The 18092-nt window shown below is 48.0% G+C and overlaps 1 protein-coding gene across 1 annotated transcript in view; it reads left to right on the plus strand.

The window, feature by feature from the left end:
• Positions 1-18092, plus strand: part of LOC142301995 (aspartate aminotransferase, cytoplasmic-like) — a 60718-nt gene that overhangs the window by 21466 nt on the left and 21160 nt on the right. Inside the window, exons 2-3 of the mRNA XM_075343067.1 lie at positions 3537-3718; positions 5174-5291. Of these exons, the coding sequence (XP_075199182.1) occupies positions 3537-3718; positions 5174-5291 (300 nt within the window). The remainder of the gene's footprint in view (positions 1-3536; positions 3719-5173; positions 5292-18092) is intronic.

Genomic DNA, 18092 nt, shown 5'->3' on the forward strand with positions numbered 1-18092 from the left:
CCGTTCTCCCCCGTCTGTAGTCACTGCGCGGGCGCTGTTAGACAGCATCAGCCCCACAGGTCTGCTCCTCACTGAGCCCTATGGAGTTCTCCTTCTAACTGACTCACTGCTCCTCCTCTCCTGTTCTTGCCTACGCCACCTAGCAACCAGACTCTCCACCACACCCCTTGAGAGGAGATGGAGGCTCTACCCCCTCCACTATTCCAGTGAAGGAGAAGGCTTGCCCCCTCCTGGGATCCCCAGGGGTCCTCTCATGGGTACATGTGTGAGACCTGATCACTATGCGCCTGTGTACCACACCCCAGTCAGCCTTCTGGATCACCTGTATTGTACTGTCCCCAGCATGGGTGCAGTACTCAGTGGTGCCTGACCAGGTCAGGGGCGCCACAATGGCTTCGTTATAATTAGTTGGAGTGTGCAACGCAGGCAGATGCGCTCTGCAAATGTCTTGGCACTAGTGGGACTATAGCAAAGTCCAATAGCCACGTATAGGATGCCACTAGGTACACTGAGTGTTTGCTAGTATAATGGCTGAGTTTAAAAAACTTGGAGTGTGCAATGCAGGCAGATGTGCTCTGCTAATGTCTTTGCACTAGTGGGACTATAGCAAAGTCCAATAGCCACGTATAGGATGCCACTAGGTACACTGAGTGTGTGCTAGTATAATGGCTTAGTTATAATTCGTTGGAGTGTGCAACGCAGGCAGACGTGCTGCAAATGTCTTGGCACTAGTGGGACTATAGCAAAGTCCAATAGCCACGTATAGGATGCCACTAGGTACACTGAGTGTTTGCTAGTATAATGGCTTCGTTATAATTTGTTGGAGTGTGCAACGCAGGCAGATGCGCTCTGCAAATGTCTTGGCCCTAGTGGGACTATAGCAAAGTCCAATAGCCACGTATAGGATGCCACTAGGTACACTGAGTGTTTGCTAGTATAATGGCTGAGTTTAAAAAACTTGGAGTGTGCAATGCAGGCAGATGTGCTCTGCTAATGTCTTTGCACTAGTGGGACTATAGCAAAGTCCAATAGCCACAGATAGGATGCCACTAGGTACACTGAGTGTTTGCTAGTATAATGGCTTAGTTATAATGAGTTGGAGTGTGCAGAGGACAAGAGGGTACAGTGGCAGGATTGTGGTGCTCTGGGTAGAGGAATGGAAGCCTGCCTTTCTATTCCCTCCTAATGGTGAAATGCAGGGAGGAAATCCCTGACCTGGGCTACACAGACGCTGTTGCTGTTTGCAGGACCTGTCACCTATGGCTCTCTGACCCTGCCGGTACGAGCCCTTAAAAGGACTGCTAGAATGTGCTCTCCCTATGCTGTCTAACGCTGTGTATGCAGCGCATACAGCTGTATCGGCGATAGGACAAAGGACGGAGCTGCGACAGTGATGTCTGACACCAAAGACGCAGAAGGCAGATAATGGCGATCGTGAAGAAAATGTCCGGTTTTATAATGCAGGGACATGTGACATGCAGATCCTATCACACATGCCGTTGCTTCTCTGCCTCAAAGTCCACTTAGGTGTGTGTGTGTCTGTGATTGGCTGACATGCTGGCCCGCCCCACAAGACGCGCGCGCTTAGGGAAGGAAGACAAGAAAAAAAAAAAAAAAAATGGCGATCGCCATTATAGAAACAGCAGTGATCTGAAGGCGCTGTTCACGCACACTATACACTGAAATGTGATAATAGTTTGATTCACAGAGTGACTTACACTATTACAGCAGAAACCAAGCTAAGATTTAGCTGTTTTTTGGCTGCTAGAACCGTTCTCGAACGTTTCTAGAACTATCGAGCTTTTGCAAAAAGCTCGAGTTCTAGTTCGATCTAGAACATGCCCCAAAATCACTCGAGCCTAGAACTGGAGAACCACGAACCACGAACCGCGCTCAACTCTACTGTTCACAGAGTGCTGTATCCAAGCATATTAATGAAAGGTTGGGTGGAAGGAAAAAGTGTGGTAGAAAAAGGTGCACAAGCAACTGGGATAACCACAGCCTTGATAGGATTGTTAAGAAAAGGCCATTCAAAAATTTGGGGAAGATTAACAAAGAGGACTGCTGCTGGAGTCAGTGCTTCAAGAGCCACCACACAGAGACTTATCCAGGACATGGGCTACAAGTGTCGTATTCCTTGTGTCACCACTCATGACCAATAGACAACGCCAGAAGCGTCTTACCCGGGCCAAGGAGAAAAAGATCTGGACTGTTCTCAGTGGTCCAAGGTGTTTTCAGATGAAAGTAAATGTTGCATTTCATTTGGAAATCGCGGTCCCAGAGTCTGGAGGAAGAGTGGAGAGGCCACAATCCAAGCTGCTGAGGTCTAGTGTGAAGTCTCCACAATCAGTGATGGTTTGGGGAGCCATGTCCTTTGCTAGTATAGGTCCACTGTGTTTTATCCTTTAGTATATAGATAAAGAGATCATTAAGTACATTATTATTATTTATTATTACCTATAGTACATATACGTATTACAGAGCAATCTAGCATTGTAACAATAGTCTATCAATGCTTCCAACATTACATAGATCAATTTAAGTGGATTTCGCATGTAAATATAGGTTGTTTAAATTTGAAAATCTGGAACAATTTTGACGTCCCCATTGTTGAATGCACTATAATTGTAGAAAATGCTATATCTTGCTGTGGAAAATAACAATATAATATAGTATTTTAGTTTTTATACTATAGTATCCTATGGGCACCCAACACGTTGGCATATGTTGGAGCCTTATATCAGAAGTGTACATTGTGAAATTCCCCCAACATATACCTGTCAGTGAAAGGTAGAAATTAATTCTGAACAGAATCCAAATCAATTTTTTAGAGAAATCAATAAAAATCACCCATATCTAGTCCCGATTAGGAAGTCTTCCACAACTTAAGGCCGTTTTACACTCTGCGACATCGCTAGCGATGGCCCCCGTCCCCGTTGTTTGTGCGTCACGGCAAATTGCTGCCCGTGGTGAACAATATCACTAGGACGCGTCAAACGTACATACCTTCCTAGCGACGTCGCTGTGGCCGGTGAACAACCTCTTTTCTAAGGGGGCGGTTCGTGCAGCGTCACAGCAATGTCACACAGCGGGCCACCAATAGAAGCGGAGGGGTGGAGAGCAGCCGCATTCACGTCACTCCCATCTCGTTGCCGGAGGACGCAGGAACACTGTTGTTCGTCGTCCCCGGGGTATCACACATAGCGTGTGTGCTGCCTCAGGAACGACGAAAAACCTGCGTCCAGCACGAGCAACGATATTTGGAAAATGAACGACGTGTCAACGATCAACGATTTGGTGAGTATTTGTGATCGCTAGCGGTCGCTCGTAGGTGTCACACACAACGACGTCACTATCGAGGCCAGATGTGCATCATGAATTCCGTGACCCCAGCGATATCTCGTTAGCGATGTCGTTGCATGTAAAGCGGCCTTTACTCTTGGTGACTCTTAAGGGTGATGTATCACTGAGGTTCCTTCGTTCTGCTGCTGAAAATAAGAGTGACCCTCTTTTTTTTTTCTTGTTTTTTTCAATAGTCCTCTTATCTGAGGATGGTCAGCCATGGATTCCACTAGCAGTGAGAAAAGTTTACCTTCAGATAGTCAATGACCCGACAAGGAATTATGAGCATCTACCAGTGGCCGGAGCACCAGAGTTCATTCGGGGAGCTACAGAGTTTGCTCTTGGGAAGAACAGCAATGCAGTCTTACAAAATAAGGTAAGAACAAGATTAATTAACCTTTCCACTTCCATACCTTTCTTAGTAGTCAACAGCCATCTTTCCTGATTCCCCATACACAGAGAGAGCCATTGTAAGACTATTGTGGCAGCTCATCTCCTAGAGCACCAAAGGATCGGTTGTTGGAAATCCTTGTCTTCCCCACCATTGGACGGTCAGCTCTTAATCTATGGCTTGGAAAATTAGAAAATAGATTAGAAAACTATTGCGGGCGTCACACGAGACGATCTATCGTGCGATATGTCATCGGGGTCATGGTTTTCGTGATGCACATCCGGCATCGTTTACGACGTCGTCCTGTGTGACACCTCCGAGCGACGCAGAACGTTCGCAAATCTTGTATCGTTGACACGTCTCTCATTTTTAAAAAGTCGTTTATTTTTCTTTGTGCCGGTTGTTCATCGTACCCGGGGCAGCACACATCGCTCCGTGTGACACCCCGGGAACGATGAACACAGCTTACCTGCGTCCCGCGGCTCCCGCCGGCTATGCGGAAGGAAGGAAGGAGGTAGGCGTGATGTTTACGTCCTGCTCATCTACGCCCCTCTGCTTCTATTTGCTGGCGGCTGTGTGATGTCGCTGTGACGCTGAACGTCCCAACCCCTTCAGGAAGTGGATGTTCGCTGCCCACAGCGACGTCGCTCAGCAGGTAAGTATGTGTGACGGTGGTTTAACGACTTTGTGCGCCACGGGCAACTAATTGCCCGTGACGCACAAACGACGGGGGTGGGCGGGTACAATCGCTCGTGCAATCGCACGGTAGATCGTATCGTGTGAATCTCGCATAAGGTCCCTTGCACACATCAGTTTTTTGCCATGAGTCACAATCCGTTGAATTTTGAAAAAAATGGCGACTGATGCTGCTGGATCTGTTTTTTTCTCATTGACTTGTATTAGCGATGGGTGGCCTCATGTTTCATCCGTCGTCCGTCAAAAATGTTTGTCCGTCGGACGTATGCAACGTCCATAGTAACGTTTTTTGTGTACGTCGAAAAAATGAACAGTGACGGATCGGTTGCTGTCCTTTGTTTGGTAGAATGGAAGCCTATGGGTGCAGGATCCATCGTCATCCATCGCTTGGTAGAATGGAAGCCTATGGCGCAGGATCCGTTGTTACCCGTCAAATGACGGAATCCGGCGACGGATTCCGTTTTTTTTTAACTGAGCATGCTCCAAATATTTAGCCCCCAGCTAGTTAGATCCATCGAAAAACGCATCTGTTGTATCAGTTTAGCCACAATCTGCGATGGATCCGTCAAGAAAACGGATTGTGACTGATGGCAAAAAACTGATGTGTGAAAGGGGCCTAATGGGGATTAAAATTTTTACACTTGTATTTTTTCTAAAATTCACCATATACCCCATTGCTTTAAGATTGCAAACTAAGGCATGAAAAGTTTTGTGATGGCGGCTAATGTTTCTTTTCTTTGTCAGGCAAGTGGAGTACAAACCCCAGGAAGCACCGGGGCTTTCAGACTAGGAGCAGAATTCCTCCATCGTTGGTATAATATCAGTCACAAAACCTCAGTCTGTATCGCTCTACTTCCTTATGGTAGGTTCCAATTCTAGGTATGTGAGATACAAGAACCGCAGGTCAACCAAGAACTTTCCTCAAATAAAACCTATTGAGGAATGAACTGTCTCTTACGACTGTCGCTGCCCTTCATCAGGTCCATTTTGACCATTTGGTGGAAGGATCATGGTGCCTGGGTTCACGTGTGGTTGTGACATCACGCCAGCCCTGTGTCCAATCAGCTTCTGTCTTGTTATGGACAAGATTATGAACTATTATGAGTATTAAGAGTTATATGAAGATATCTAAAAAACAGGATTTAAGATAGTGCTTGAACTGTGTACCACACCTACATCTGCACTCAGACATCAGAAGACTCATCAGACAGTCTGGACTTTCATGTGACAAGTGAATCATGCTGACATATAAAATGATGACACACACACACATATATATATATATATATATATATACACACACATATATATATATATATATATATATATATATATATATATATATATATATATATATATATATATATATATATATATATATATCACAAAATAAGCTATTTTCATAGTTTACCCAATAGGAGACTTGTTACGTATTATTGGCTCCTAGTCAACTGATTTCTTTAAATGTATGTGAACTTCCGTAATTAAACCAGTCATATTTTCTACGCAGAAATCTGCATGAATCTAGCTAATCAACAGGAAGTGGGCTCAGCAGCTGTGCTCACTTCCTGTTGATTCCTTGTTTGGTCCAAAGGCATGTAGAAGGAACCAGGTGCTGATTGGACCTGGGGCTCACATGATCTCACAACCCCATGTTAACCCAGGCACCACAAGGCTGGACACCGCTGGAAGGGTGCTAATACAGGAGATGAGTATAGACTTTATTACTTTACCTGGGGGATACATATGGAATAAGAAGGGGATGTCCTAATAGTAGACAACCCCTTTAAGCAACCATTTATTCATGCCGTTACTTGTCACTTATGACAGACAGTCATGTGGACTCTGGCAATAGAAGGTCATAGCGTTTGGCTGCACAAAATGCTCCCTGACTTTCATTGTGCCTGTTGTTAGTATTCATTGTAATAGGTAGTTGTAGCTTTCCTGCTGGATTTTCATCTCTCCCACTATTGGACTTGGCAGAAGCTCGCCTTCCATCCAGCTGCTGATCATCAGTATTGCCTTAGTGCTTAAATACCTCCTTATCTCCTGGACTGGTGCTAGTGATATTATTCAGTTCATTCTGGCTCTGGTTGCAAGCAGGTGCCTTGCTCTCATCTGTAGTATTGTTGCTGAAGGTTACTGAGCTTCTGCCTGTGTCATCGGTGGATAAGTAGTTCATGTTTTCCCCCCTGTGTATCCTCCTTGTGTCTTCCTTTAGCGTTTAGTGGGGTTGACGAAGAGCTCATCCCACCTACTCCCTATTTATGTCCCAGTACGAGGGATATCTAGAGTCAGGTATCTGCCTTGGCGCATAGGTGTGGAACCTATCTAGGGTGAAGAGGGACCCCAGGGACCAGCGGTAGGTTTGGTCAGGGGTCACCATCTCTGCTTCCATAGAAACAGGGGTCCCCTTCCCTTACCTTTGACTGCTCGCTTGGTACTTCCCTGTACCTAGTGTGACATTACTATATCAGGTTCGCTGGGAATGAGGATGAGTGATACTTTTTGAGATTTTACCACCTTTTATAGACTTTGAATATGGCATGTTAACACTCCTACAAAGTTAATGTGGAGTCTGTCTTCAAGTTTCATTCTAATAATAACAATTTTCGACAGGATAATTAGACATTTCATCAAAGTAGGATTCATTAGTGTCTAATATCTATATATCTATGCTTAGGAGGAAAAAATTAAAGGGGGCTTCCATCTTTATAAAAGCAAGGTTGGAAACCCCCTTTACACTTTTCCTCCTAAGTATAGACATCTAGCTACTAGACGCTAATGGATTCTACCTTGATGACGTGTCTAATTATCCTGTCGAAAAGTGTTATTAGAATGCAACTTTTTTTTTTTACAAGAACAATGGCACAGTTGTCTACAGGTAGGCTGTGGTATTGCACCTTTGTCCCTAAATAAATGCAGCCACCAGAAAAGATCAATACATTAATGACCAGACCCTCTATACAAATATAGATTCACCCTGAAAAACAGACCAAGGAAACAATCTAAATATAGAACTCAGACCCTGTAAGTGTGGCGCCCATGAGGCTCCAGTCGCCACAGAGTATTGCACCTCATTTAAGGTGTAGTGCTTAACCTGGATCCGAAGAAGGTTGGTACCGGTTTCACCACTTACATACTGAAATACACAACCAGGTTGCCCTCCCCAATGGGGACCGGTCTAGGGTAGGGTCTTAAGGTTGCCTTCAAACATGAGGGGCACCACCCACTAGTGACAGGAACCCGGGGAGGGGCGACCGCTTAGAGGGAGTTAGGACCCAATACCACAGTTGAGAGGAGAGGAGTTCTCCAACAGGAGAAGACAGGAGCGGATGTGTCTTACCGGTGGGACACAGGAGTTCATGCGGTTGCCGAGGGGAGAGCTTCATTGCTCCCTCGGGATCGGTGGCACACAGGGTGCAAGACCCTAGGGGAGATCATTCTCCAAGTTGGTTTTCCAGAATCTGCCAGAACAGGGAGGTTTCAAGCTTCCCTGTCCACACAGAGCCCGAAAGCACAGTGCCAAATAGGATCCAGGGCCTTGGAAAGAACCAGGCCCCATTGCGGAGCCGCGGCACCTGCAAATAGGGACAAGAGTACTACTTGAGACGAACTGGGGTCCCCAAGTAGCTTTATGTCGCGGGGATCTAACACACAAGGTGCTAGGAGGAAGGGCCACCGAGCACCACACCGGACTGACCTCCAAAAGAATCTGGGTTTGACAGAACCCATCATAGCGGGTGACCGGTACTTCCCGGGCGAGCGGCACAAACCGTGAGTAAAGACACCTGTAACCGCAGCCACTGACTTGGACTCTTATTATTGGCGGCGCCGCCCGGCGCCTTAGCGTCAAAGGCCCTCACCATCACTACTCCCCCCATCATCTCCCTGGGGCTCACTCCACCTGTGGGGAGCAGAACCATCTTAGCTGCGACATCACCATCCACTCCAGAGGACATCACCCGCAGCAGCGGCTAATCCCTGGCCACATACCACAGCTGGCGTCATAACAAACATTCCTAATCTCCACCTCATCATCCCTCTTTATTGGTGTACACCTCGGGGCACAAAGCTGGGCAGGCCACGGCGATATCCCAGACCAGTACACCGGCCCGGTGACGAGTAACTCAGGTACAAGACTCCCCGTGCCTGACAACCCCTGCCCCCTGGGTGCTACATCAGCATTTACAGACTGTGACCAAATCCTAAATAAATACTGTCCTAAGATGACACCGGCCCCAGACAAAAGACCACCAGACCAGACCTTCTAAACAATTTCAGACCCCAGATCAGATCTGCAGATATGTATTTTGATATTTCAGCTATAGCAGAATATATAATGCAAAACATGAACCGGATAAACAAAATTATACAAAACAAGGCAAAAATACATATTTTTCCTATATGTGCATCGAAAAGGAAAACCACACAGTAGTATATATGATCTCCCACACAATGCCGAAGAATATTACAATTTTTCCAACCACAAATAAGGCCTCAAATGGCTTCGCTGGTGAAAAAAAATGAAAAAATTACGGCTGCTTAGATGTGAAAGTCCAAAAAAATGCCAAAAAATTGGTCAGTCATTAACAGGTTAAAATATTGGAAACCTAATTGAAAGAGTTTTGTTTAGTGGGGAAAACCCTTTAACTTTGAAGGGAAACCTTCTTTATACTATGGGCCCCAATTAATTTGTTTTTATCAGTCCCTTTTTTTGTGTTTTGGTGTTTGTAGACATTGATTGGATCAAATTCTTCAAAACAGCTCATGGAGTTCAAAAATTTTGTGCAAAATAAAAAAATTCTTTTTTTTTTTTTTTTTTTAGACTTATTTGCCCCAAAAAGTCAGTTACGAGGTCGCAAACATTGAAGCAAAAATTTGTAGGTGTACCTAAAATTCCTCCTAGGGCGTTGGTAAGACTGGAGCACATTTACACCAAAATTTGGCGACTTTTTTTTTAAAAAATCACAATAGGTGAATCAGCCGAAAAGATCAGTAAAATCTCAAGCCTCAGCCACAATGACAAACATAAAAAACAACAAATAAACACATAAAAAAGACTAAAAATTGGGAAAATTAAAAGAACAAAAATAAAATCAATAAAAAAACAAGTAAAAAGAATGGGCAAAAGAAGAAGCAAAATGAATCGGGACTTAAATTTGCGTTGGCGTGACATCAATAGCACTCTTTGATGGCAGCGGAGGGACGGGATTGTAGTACTCGAAAGGTCACTGTCTATTCTCAGGCAGTTTCTCATAAAAAAAATGTGAAAAATGGATCTTCTCTGAGGACCAATTTCTGCTCCTGTCACTCGATTGCTGTCATCATTGCCATTGTCTCAACGCTTGTCCTAGGATGTAACCTGGGAAATCCTACTGGAAAAAGAAAAATTCTTCTGTGTGGACATAAATACAGTATTACAAGACACACATTATCAATGATTGAGGAAAATGATGCAAGGGCAGATGTGGGCTCAGCGGGGTCTCCGAAGTATCTTTAAGAAAATAAGTAGGTGACATACTGGCCCATATATATATAATATATATATATATATATATATATATATATATATATATATATATATATATATATTACTGTATATGCACTACAGTTCAAAAGTTAAGAGTTACTTAGATATTTCCTTATTTTTTAAAGAAAAGCACATTTTTTTTCAATGAAGCTAACATTAAATTACACAGAAATCCCCTCTATACATTGTTAATGTGGTAAATGACTATTCTAGCTGCAAACGTCTGGTTTTGAATGCAATATCTACATAGGTGTATATGTGGCGCCCCTGACCTGGTCAGGCACCACTGAGTACTGCACCCATGCTGGGTCAGTACAAAACAGGTAATCCCAGAGGCTGACTAGGGTATGGACACATGGAACACGAAGTAACCAGGAACACACACAGCTATAGGGGACCCCTGAGCAGATTCAGGTTGGGGGGGTGTCCCCCGCATTCCAGCTATTGGTAGGTGGTGTCACTGGGAACGAGGGAGTTGTGCAGAGGCAGCCAAAGGAGAAGGAAGTGGAGGAGTCGCGTCTGGAGGGCAGCGCAGTGGAGCAGGGCCTTCCAGACACTGCACCGTTCGTGGCTGCTGGCGCAGGAGAATGGCTACCTTGCAGGGCCGCCTGAAAACCACCTAGGGCCGGAGTGCTGAGAGGTGGCTGAGTAAGGGGACTGCCTGGTAGACCAGCCCCGCACGGGAAAACAGGTTCCCAGAGCAGGAACCCATTTACTAGGCCTGCTAAACCTGCCGGTGTGGGCACTGCATGCCCTTCACCAACCTACACAGAGTCCGCAGCAATGAGGGGCCCATAAGTGACAGAAGGCAAGCAGCCAGAATTACTTGGTGCATGCTGCCCGCAAACGGGCCAGAAAGGGGAGAATGGCGTATGCGACTTCCCTGGGTGATCCCAGCAAGACTTCAGGTTGGGATCACCTCAAAACAAGAAGGGGTAGGAAGGCGAGTCAGCAGTCACACCTATATCAGCCGAAGGGATACGTGGTTCCTCCTGGTTCACCGAAGCATCGCCCGGGTTAACTCACCCCTGCCATCTGAAAGTGAGTAAAAACCCTGAAAGACTTCGCTGTTTGTGTGTGAGTTCTTCTGCGACCTGTGGTACTACACACTTACACTGGGCCCTGGGGCCAGCCTCACTCTCGGGAGGCCACAACAACTGACTGCATCTAACATCAGCCCCAGGCATCCCCTAAACTGCAGTGGCGGTCACCCTGACCGCAATTACCGAGAGTGGCGTCATGAATCCCCATAGAAGTTAACCTACCCGTGGCCAGAGGATTCCCTTTACACTGTGGCGTCCCCGAGCAGGACCAGCGCTCCTGGGGCGCAGAAATCCTGGCATCACGAACAGGATAAGGACTAGACCTGTTAAGACAGGTGACCATGTGCCTTGGCGGTCCGTTTAAAAAGTTTGAAGCGCCGCTATATTGCCACCATGGAAAGCACGCCAAGAAACAACAGCAGCCCGTGCAAGAAGAAGTAACCGCCCACGAAGAGGTGTAGCTACCCAGAGAATCCCTGTAGCGTTCTGACCTCGCAAGCAATGGAGGCGGGTCTGTCGAGAGACGGCGGGAAGACTCGGAGCTGCAAGAACCGAAACCCAGGCTGCAGTGTGCAGAGAACCTGGTGAGCAGCGACACAGGAAGCATGGCCCCTGCACACGGTGATCCTGAACCGGGCTCCGCTGCCTGGTGGGACTGGGAGCTTGCCCAGTTCTGCGACCAGTGAGTCATGCAGAAAATAATGGAGGGACACACTGAGCTTCGGGAGATGGCTGCAGTGGTTCAGTCCTACGAGAGGTGGACCGTGAGGCAAGTGTCGCACCGGGCGGCGACCACCCAGACCCCGATGCTGATGCCTTTGGGTGAGTCCCGTGTTGCCCCCGCTCGCTCGAGTGCACCAACCACGCCGGCGCTGCTACCGGAGGCCCCTGCGATGTCCGCCACGATCCATGCTGCGAAGACCACGGTTCCTGCAGAGACTCCCAGTGCAGCCACGCCGCGTCCGGCCAGACCAGACCAGGCCGCAGAAGCGTCCCATTCGGCCAGACCAGACCAGGCCAGGCCACAGAAGCGTCCCGTCCGGCCAGACCAGACCAGGCCGCAACATCGTCTACCCCAGCCTGCAAGGCAGACACAGCCACCGCGCCCCAGCCGCTGCCCAAGGAACCAGGTCCTGCGTCCCCACCGGGAGAAGACCCAGTGTTCTCAGGCTCAAAGAGGAGCTGAGTGCCCGCTACACCAAAGCCCTGGTGGACCGGTACATAGTGCTCAGGCAGTCACCCGGGCCAGGAGCGGTCCCAGCAACTGCTGCGCCTGAGAGCCCACCAGCCTGGCTTGCTGAAGAATGTCCATCACCATGACTGCTGCCGGAGGAGTGCTCAAGAGCACTGGGGGGGGGGAGAAGAGGCCTTGAGGCTGAAGCACAATCCCAGAACAAGACAAAGATAAAGAACAAGAAAAAGACGAAGATAAAGAACAAGACAAAGACAAAGATAAAGAACAAGACAAAGAAAAAGATAAAGACACAGATCCAGATGAAGCATCAGATGACAGCGCAAGAGCAGCGTCAAGTGCCAGTGAGAGGAGAAAGTCAGAATAAGGAAAGTAAGAAAGTTAAAGTTACCAGTTTGCAACATTTAAAGAAAAGTTCAAGATGATGTGCCCACAAAGACTATTGTGAGAATTTAAGTCTACTTTGCACCTGGTTTGTGCACTTTTAAAAAAGGACCATTAGGCTATGAACTGGCTATAGCCACATACTCTCACAGTGTATTTAGTTACCTCAAGAGGTACCACCACCAGAGCACGCCTGTTTATGGGGCCTGGCTCGCCTACAGCAAGGGATCATGCCTGTTTATGGGGCCTGGCTCTCCACCTCAAAGGAACAACACCGACTGAGAAAGCCGCCTCTACATTCCTGCCAGAAGTGGCCGAAGACGCGGCTCGACGAGAAGGGGCTTGCCTTCAACCACCAGCCCCAGGAGACGAAGATTGGAGGAAAGGTCTGAGGAAACATATGGCCCAGACCTGGTTGCTAAATGGATCGGTGACCTGCCTCCTGAGAGGGTTTTTGGTGGGTAACGGACTTGTGGGTGGAGGTTGGTGATGTATGGTACCTGGTATGTTTTATGATGCTTTATGACGTCTTAAATGTTTTATACTGTTTTATGCATTTTAAAATGTTTTGTCTTTACAGCCCGAGGACGTGCTGTTGGTAACTAAGGGGGAATGTGGCGCCCCTGACCTGGTCAGGCACCACTGAGTACTGAACCCATGCTGTGTCAGTACAAAACAGGTAATCCCAGAGGCTGACTAGGGTAAGGACACATGGAACACGAAGTAACCAGGAACACACTCAGCTAGAGGGGACCCTTGAGCAGATTCAGGTTGGGGACGTGTCCCTCGCATCCCAGCTAGTGGTGGGTGGTGTCACTGGGAACAGGGAGTTGTGCAGAGGCAGCCAAAGGAGAAGGAAGTGGAGGAGTCGCGTCTGGAGGGCAGAGCAGTGGAGCAGGGCCTTCCAGACACTGCACCATTCGTGACTGCTGGTGGGGGAGAACGGCTACCTTGCAGGGCCGCCTAAAAACCACCTAGGGCCGGAGTGCTGAGAGGCGGCTGAGTAAGGGGACTGTCTGGTAGACCAGGCCCGCATGGGAAAACAGGTTCCCAGAGCAGGAACCCATTTACTAGGCCTGCTAAACCTGCCGGTGAGGGCACTACATGCCCTTCACCAACCTAAACAGAGTCTGCAGCTACAGCAGCAACGAGGGGCCCATAAGTGATAGAAGGCAAGCAGCTGGAGTTACTTGGTCCATGCTGCCTGCAAATGGGCCAGAAAGGGGAGAACGGCGTATGCGACTTCCCTGGGTGATCCTAGCAAGACTTCAGGTCAGGGTCACCTCAAAACAAGAAGGGCTAGGAAGAAGAGTCAGCAGTCACCCCTACATCAGCTGAAGGGATACCTGGTTCATCCTGGTTCACCGAAGCATCGCCCGGGTTAACTCACCCCTGCCATCTGAAAGTGAGTAAAAACCCTGAAAGACTTCGCTGTTTGTGTGTGAGTTCTTCTGCGACCTGTGGTACTACACACTTACACTGGGCCCTGGGGCCAGCCTCACTCTCGGGAGGCCACAACAACTGACTGCATCTAACATCAGCCCCAGGCGTCCCCTAAACTGCAGTGGCGGTCACCCCCTGACCGCAATTACCGAGAGTGGTGTCACAAATCCCCATAGAAGTTAACCTACCCGTGGCCAGAGGATTCCCTTTACACTGTGGCGTCCCCGAGCAGGACCAGCGCTCCTGAGGCGGCACATATAGAGGCCCATTTCCAACAACCACCACTCCAGTGTTCTAATGGTACATTGTGTTCGATAACTGTGTTAGAAGGCTAATGGATGTTTAGAAATCCCTTGTGCAAGTATGTTAGCACAGCTGAAAACAGTTTGGGTGATCAGAGAAGCTATAAAACTGACCTTCCTTTGAGCTAGTTGAGAATCTGGAGCATTACATTTGTTGGTTCCATTAAACTCTCAAAATGGGCAGAAAAAGAGAACTTTAATGTGAAACTCGCCAGTCTATTCTTGTTCTTAGAAATGAAGGATATTCCATGTGAGAAATTGCCAAGAAACTGAAGATTTCTTACGGTGTGTACTACTCCCTTCAGAGGAGAGCACAGACAGGCTCTAACCAGAGTAGAAAGAGAAGTGGGAGGCCGCGCTGCACAACTGAGCAACAAGACAAGTACATTAGAGTCTCTAGTTTGAGAAATCGACGCCTCACAGGTCCTCAACTGGCAGCTTCATTAAATAGTACCCGCAAAACGCCAGTGTCAATGTCTACAGTGAAGAGGCGACTCCGGGATGCTGGCCTTCAGGGCAGAGTGGTAAAGAAAAAGCCATATCTGAGACTGGCTAATAAAAGGAAAAGATTAATATGGGCAAAAGAACACAGACATTGGACAGAGGAAGACTGGAAAAAAGTGTAATGGACAGATGAATCGAAGTTTGAGGTCACACTGAAGAACATTTGTGAGACGTCCTTAGCTATCTTTTTTCAGTGTGTGTGTGCGTGTAACCTTACTCCCCAGTGTGTAGATACCCCCGGGTGCTGATCTCATGAGTGAAAAGTCCCGTTCCCATGACGACTACCCCCAGTCTTAGTGGTTGGCATAAAGACACTTAGTCACTATCCTGGGCAACGCCGGGTACTACAGCTAGTATACTATATACCTGACCGGAGAAAGGTTGAACTTATACGTTTTTTGACAAACATTCACAATACAACCAGTAACATTGTATATAGCTTTAAGTCCGTGGTTCTGTTACATAATTACACAACCCTAATGACCAAGCCCCGCTCCTCGCTTTGTCGTCAGGTCTGGCTTAGTAGTTATCTAACATGGCATTATTGAGGTCAGGAAGGCTCCAGAATGCAAAGACTTTGTAGTGATGACACTGGAGCTTCCGCTTTCCCAAAATTCCCAATGAGGCCTTTAAACTTGGCATTTGTAAACAAATTATCCTTGGCACGCTAATAACAATCCCCGCCGCTCCCGGGAGAGAAGTCACTCAGTGCCATACATACAGCTGACTTCCCTACCCCGCTGGCTTGAATTGTATTTTCTTTCTTCCGACCCTTAAATGCCTGCGGCGACCCCTGCCCATCGTCACAATCAATCACTATTTGTCTATTTTAATTCATTTCCTCCTTGTAGTTAAAGCTACCCCCCCCCATTTTTTCAATTTCTTTCCTTTTAACTTGTCTTATTTCACGACAGGAAGAGCTGGGTGGCTACTGCAGCCGAAGGAAAAAACAGGAGCCGAGCGGTGTATAGCTTACTGGGGACTCTGGGTCGATGGTATTCAGACTAAATATAAATACGCTGCCGTTCGGCCCTGTGCTCGGCGGGATGACACGCAATGTTATTGTATAGGATGGCACCTCTATTGTCTACTTACGTAATCTCTGTTTAGAGCACTCGATGGCCATCAATACAGCCGCACAATATTTTATTGCGATGCCAAGTACATCCGGATGTACAGTATGGAACGGCGGAAGCTTCCATATTCTTTCTGTCCCGAGACCTTTTAAAGTCAATAGGTCAAGAAGCTTAAGAAATTCACATTACCTTTATACTATTGGTGTCTTCATATCTAGAAGAGAGAGTTGGTTAGAGATGATGGTAAGATGGATGGAGCCAAATACAGGCCAATCCTGGGGGAAAACCTGTTAGAAGCTGCGAAAGACTTGGGACTGTGGTATAGGTTCACCTTCCAGGAGGACAACGACCAATAATATACTGCCAGAGGTTTCCGGAGAAGCCACCAGTAATACCAGGCCTGGCTGCGGTTACCTGCACTGAACTCTGGAGCTCTCACCTGAACTCTGGAGTGCAGCCTGGACTGAACTCAGGGTTTGCAGGACTGAACCGCGAGCGCCGAATGATTCCCCGGCAATTGCGGTTCAGTTCATGTCACAGCTGCGGACAGGCCGGGCTGAACTCCGGAGCTCAGGTAACAGCTTCGGAGTTCAGCCTGGCCTGCCCGCAGCTGCCATGAATTGAACCGCAATCGTCGGGGAATCAGTCAGCGCTTGAGGTTCAGTCCTGCAAACCCCAAGTTCAGTCCAGGCTGCACTCCGGAGCTCAGGGTGAGAGCTCCAGAGTTCAGTGCAGGTATCCGTGGCCAGGCCTGGTATTACTGGAGATTCCTCCGGTAACCAGTCCGACACTGGCCAGAGCTACATGGAGGGTTTAGCTCAAAGTACATTCATGTGTGTGAACGGCCCGGTCACAGTCCAGACCTAAATCCCATTGAGAATCTGTGACAAGACTTGAAAATTACTGTTCACATATGTCTCCATCCAATCTCACTGAGCAAGAGCTATTCTGCAAAGTAGAATGGGCAAAAATGTTAGCCTCTAGATGTGAAAAACTGGTAGAGACAAATTCCTAAAGACTCACAGCAGTCACTGCAGCAAAAAATGGTCCTAAAAAGTATTGGCTCAGGGGGCTGAATACAAATGCAAACAAATTTCTTGAGGTTATTGTGCCGCCCCCGTGCCAGCAGCCGGGCTGCTCGGATCCGCAGTGGCTCGAGGGGTCTCCGGACCCGGGGGTCGTGCGGCCACTAAAATGAAGGGGGTATTTACAGGGGATTGTGTTAAAGTTCATGACGCCACCCGTGGTATGTGCTAATGTGGAGTACCACCGCTGCAGCTGGGAGTACCCGGGGGTGATGGAATGGGGCAGCCAGGTGTTAGAACCCTCCACGGGTAAGGGCAATGCTCCGGGGCTCGGTGATGGTGTTTGTGGAGTGCCGTGAAGAGTGAAGGGGGTCACTTTCGTACCTTTCGTCGGTGTCAGTCCATTAAGCTGACACCGACAACTGGATAAACCAAAGTTCTGGATACCGCTGCCGCTGAGGGGAGCTAGTTCGGGTCCCATCCCCAATGGTGCTGCCTGGTGATCCGTGACCTTCATCCTGGCACTAAATTACTTCTCTGTTGGTCCCGGTAGTATGGAACTAGTCGGGTCCTGCTCCCCACTATGGCTAAGTGTGGGAGCTTTCTCACAGGGTTCATGTGAAGCCCCACAGGTGTTGTGTCGGTGCATTACCTTCAGGGACTCCACGTAGCTGGTGCTGGTCACAGGTAGGGAATCTTCGGTTTTGATCGTGACGCCACTCTCAGTATTGCGGCCAGTAGGGACCGCCACTGCAGGTTGAGGGTCGCCTGGGGCTGATGGTGTGTGCAGTTAGATGTAGGAGCCTCCTGAGAGTGAGGCAAGCCCCAGGGCCCTGTGTAGGTTTGTAGTACCACAAGTCGCAGAATGACCACACAGGCAGGATGTCTTTCAGGGTTTTTACTCACTTCAGGTGGCAGGGTGAGTAACCCGGGCGTAGCTGAGATGAACCAGGTAGGAACCAGGTATCCTTCAGGCTGACTTTATGAGGGTGACTACTGACTCGCCTTCCTTAGCCCTTGGTGGTTTGGGGTGACCCCGACTTTGAGTCCCTATGGGGGTCACCCAGGGAAGATGCTGCAGCCTCTCTCCCCTTGTTGTTTGCCGTGTGCTTGTTCCCCGGACCAGGCCACTCCAGCCTCTTGCCTCCTATGACCTATGGG

Source organism: Anomaloglossus baeobatrachus, chromosome 4 (genome assembly GCF_048569485.1).
Source record: "Anomaloglossus baeobatrachus isolate aAnoBae1 chromosome 4, aAnoBae1.hap1, whole genome shotgun sequence".
In the NCBI taxonomy this organism is placed as follows: domain Eukaryota; kingdom Metazoa; phylum Chordata; class Amphibia; order Anura; family Aromobatidae; genus Anomaloglossus; species Anomaloglossus baeobatrachus.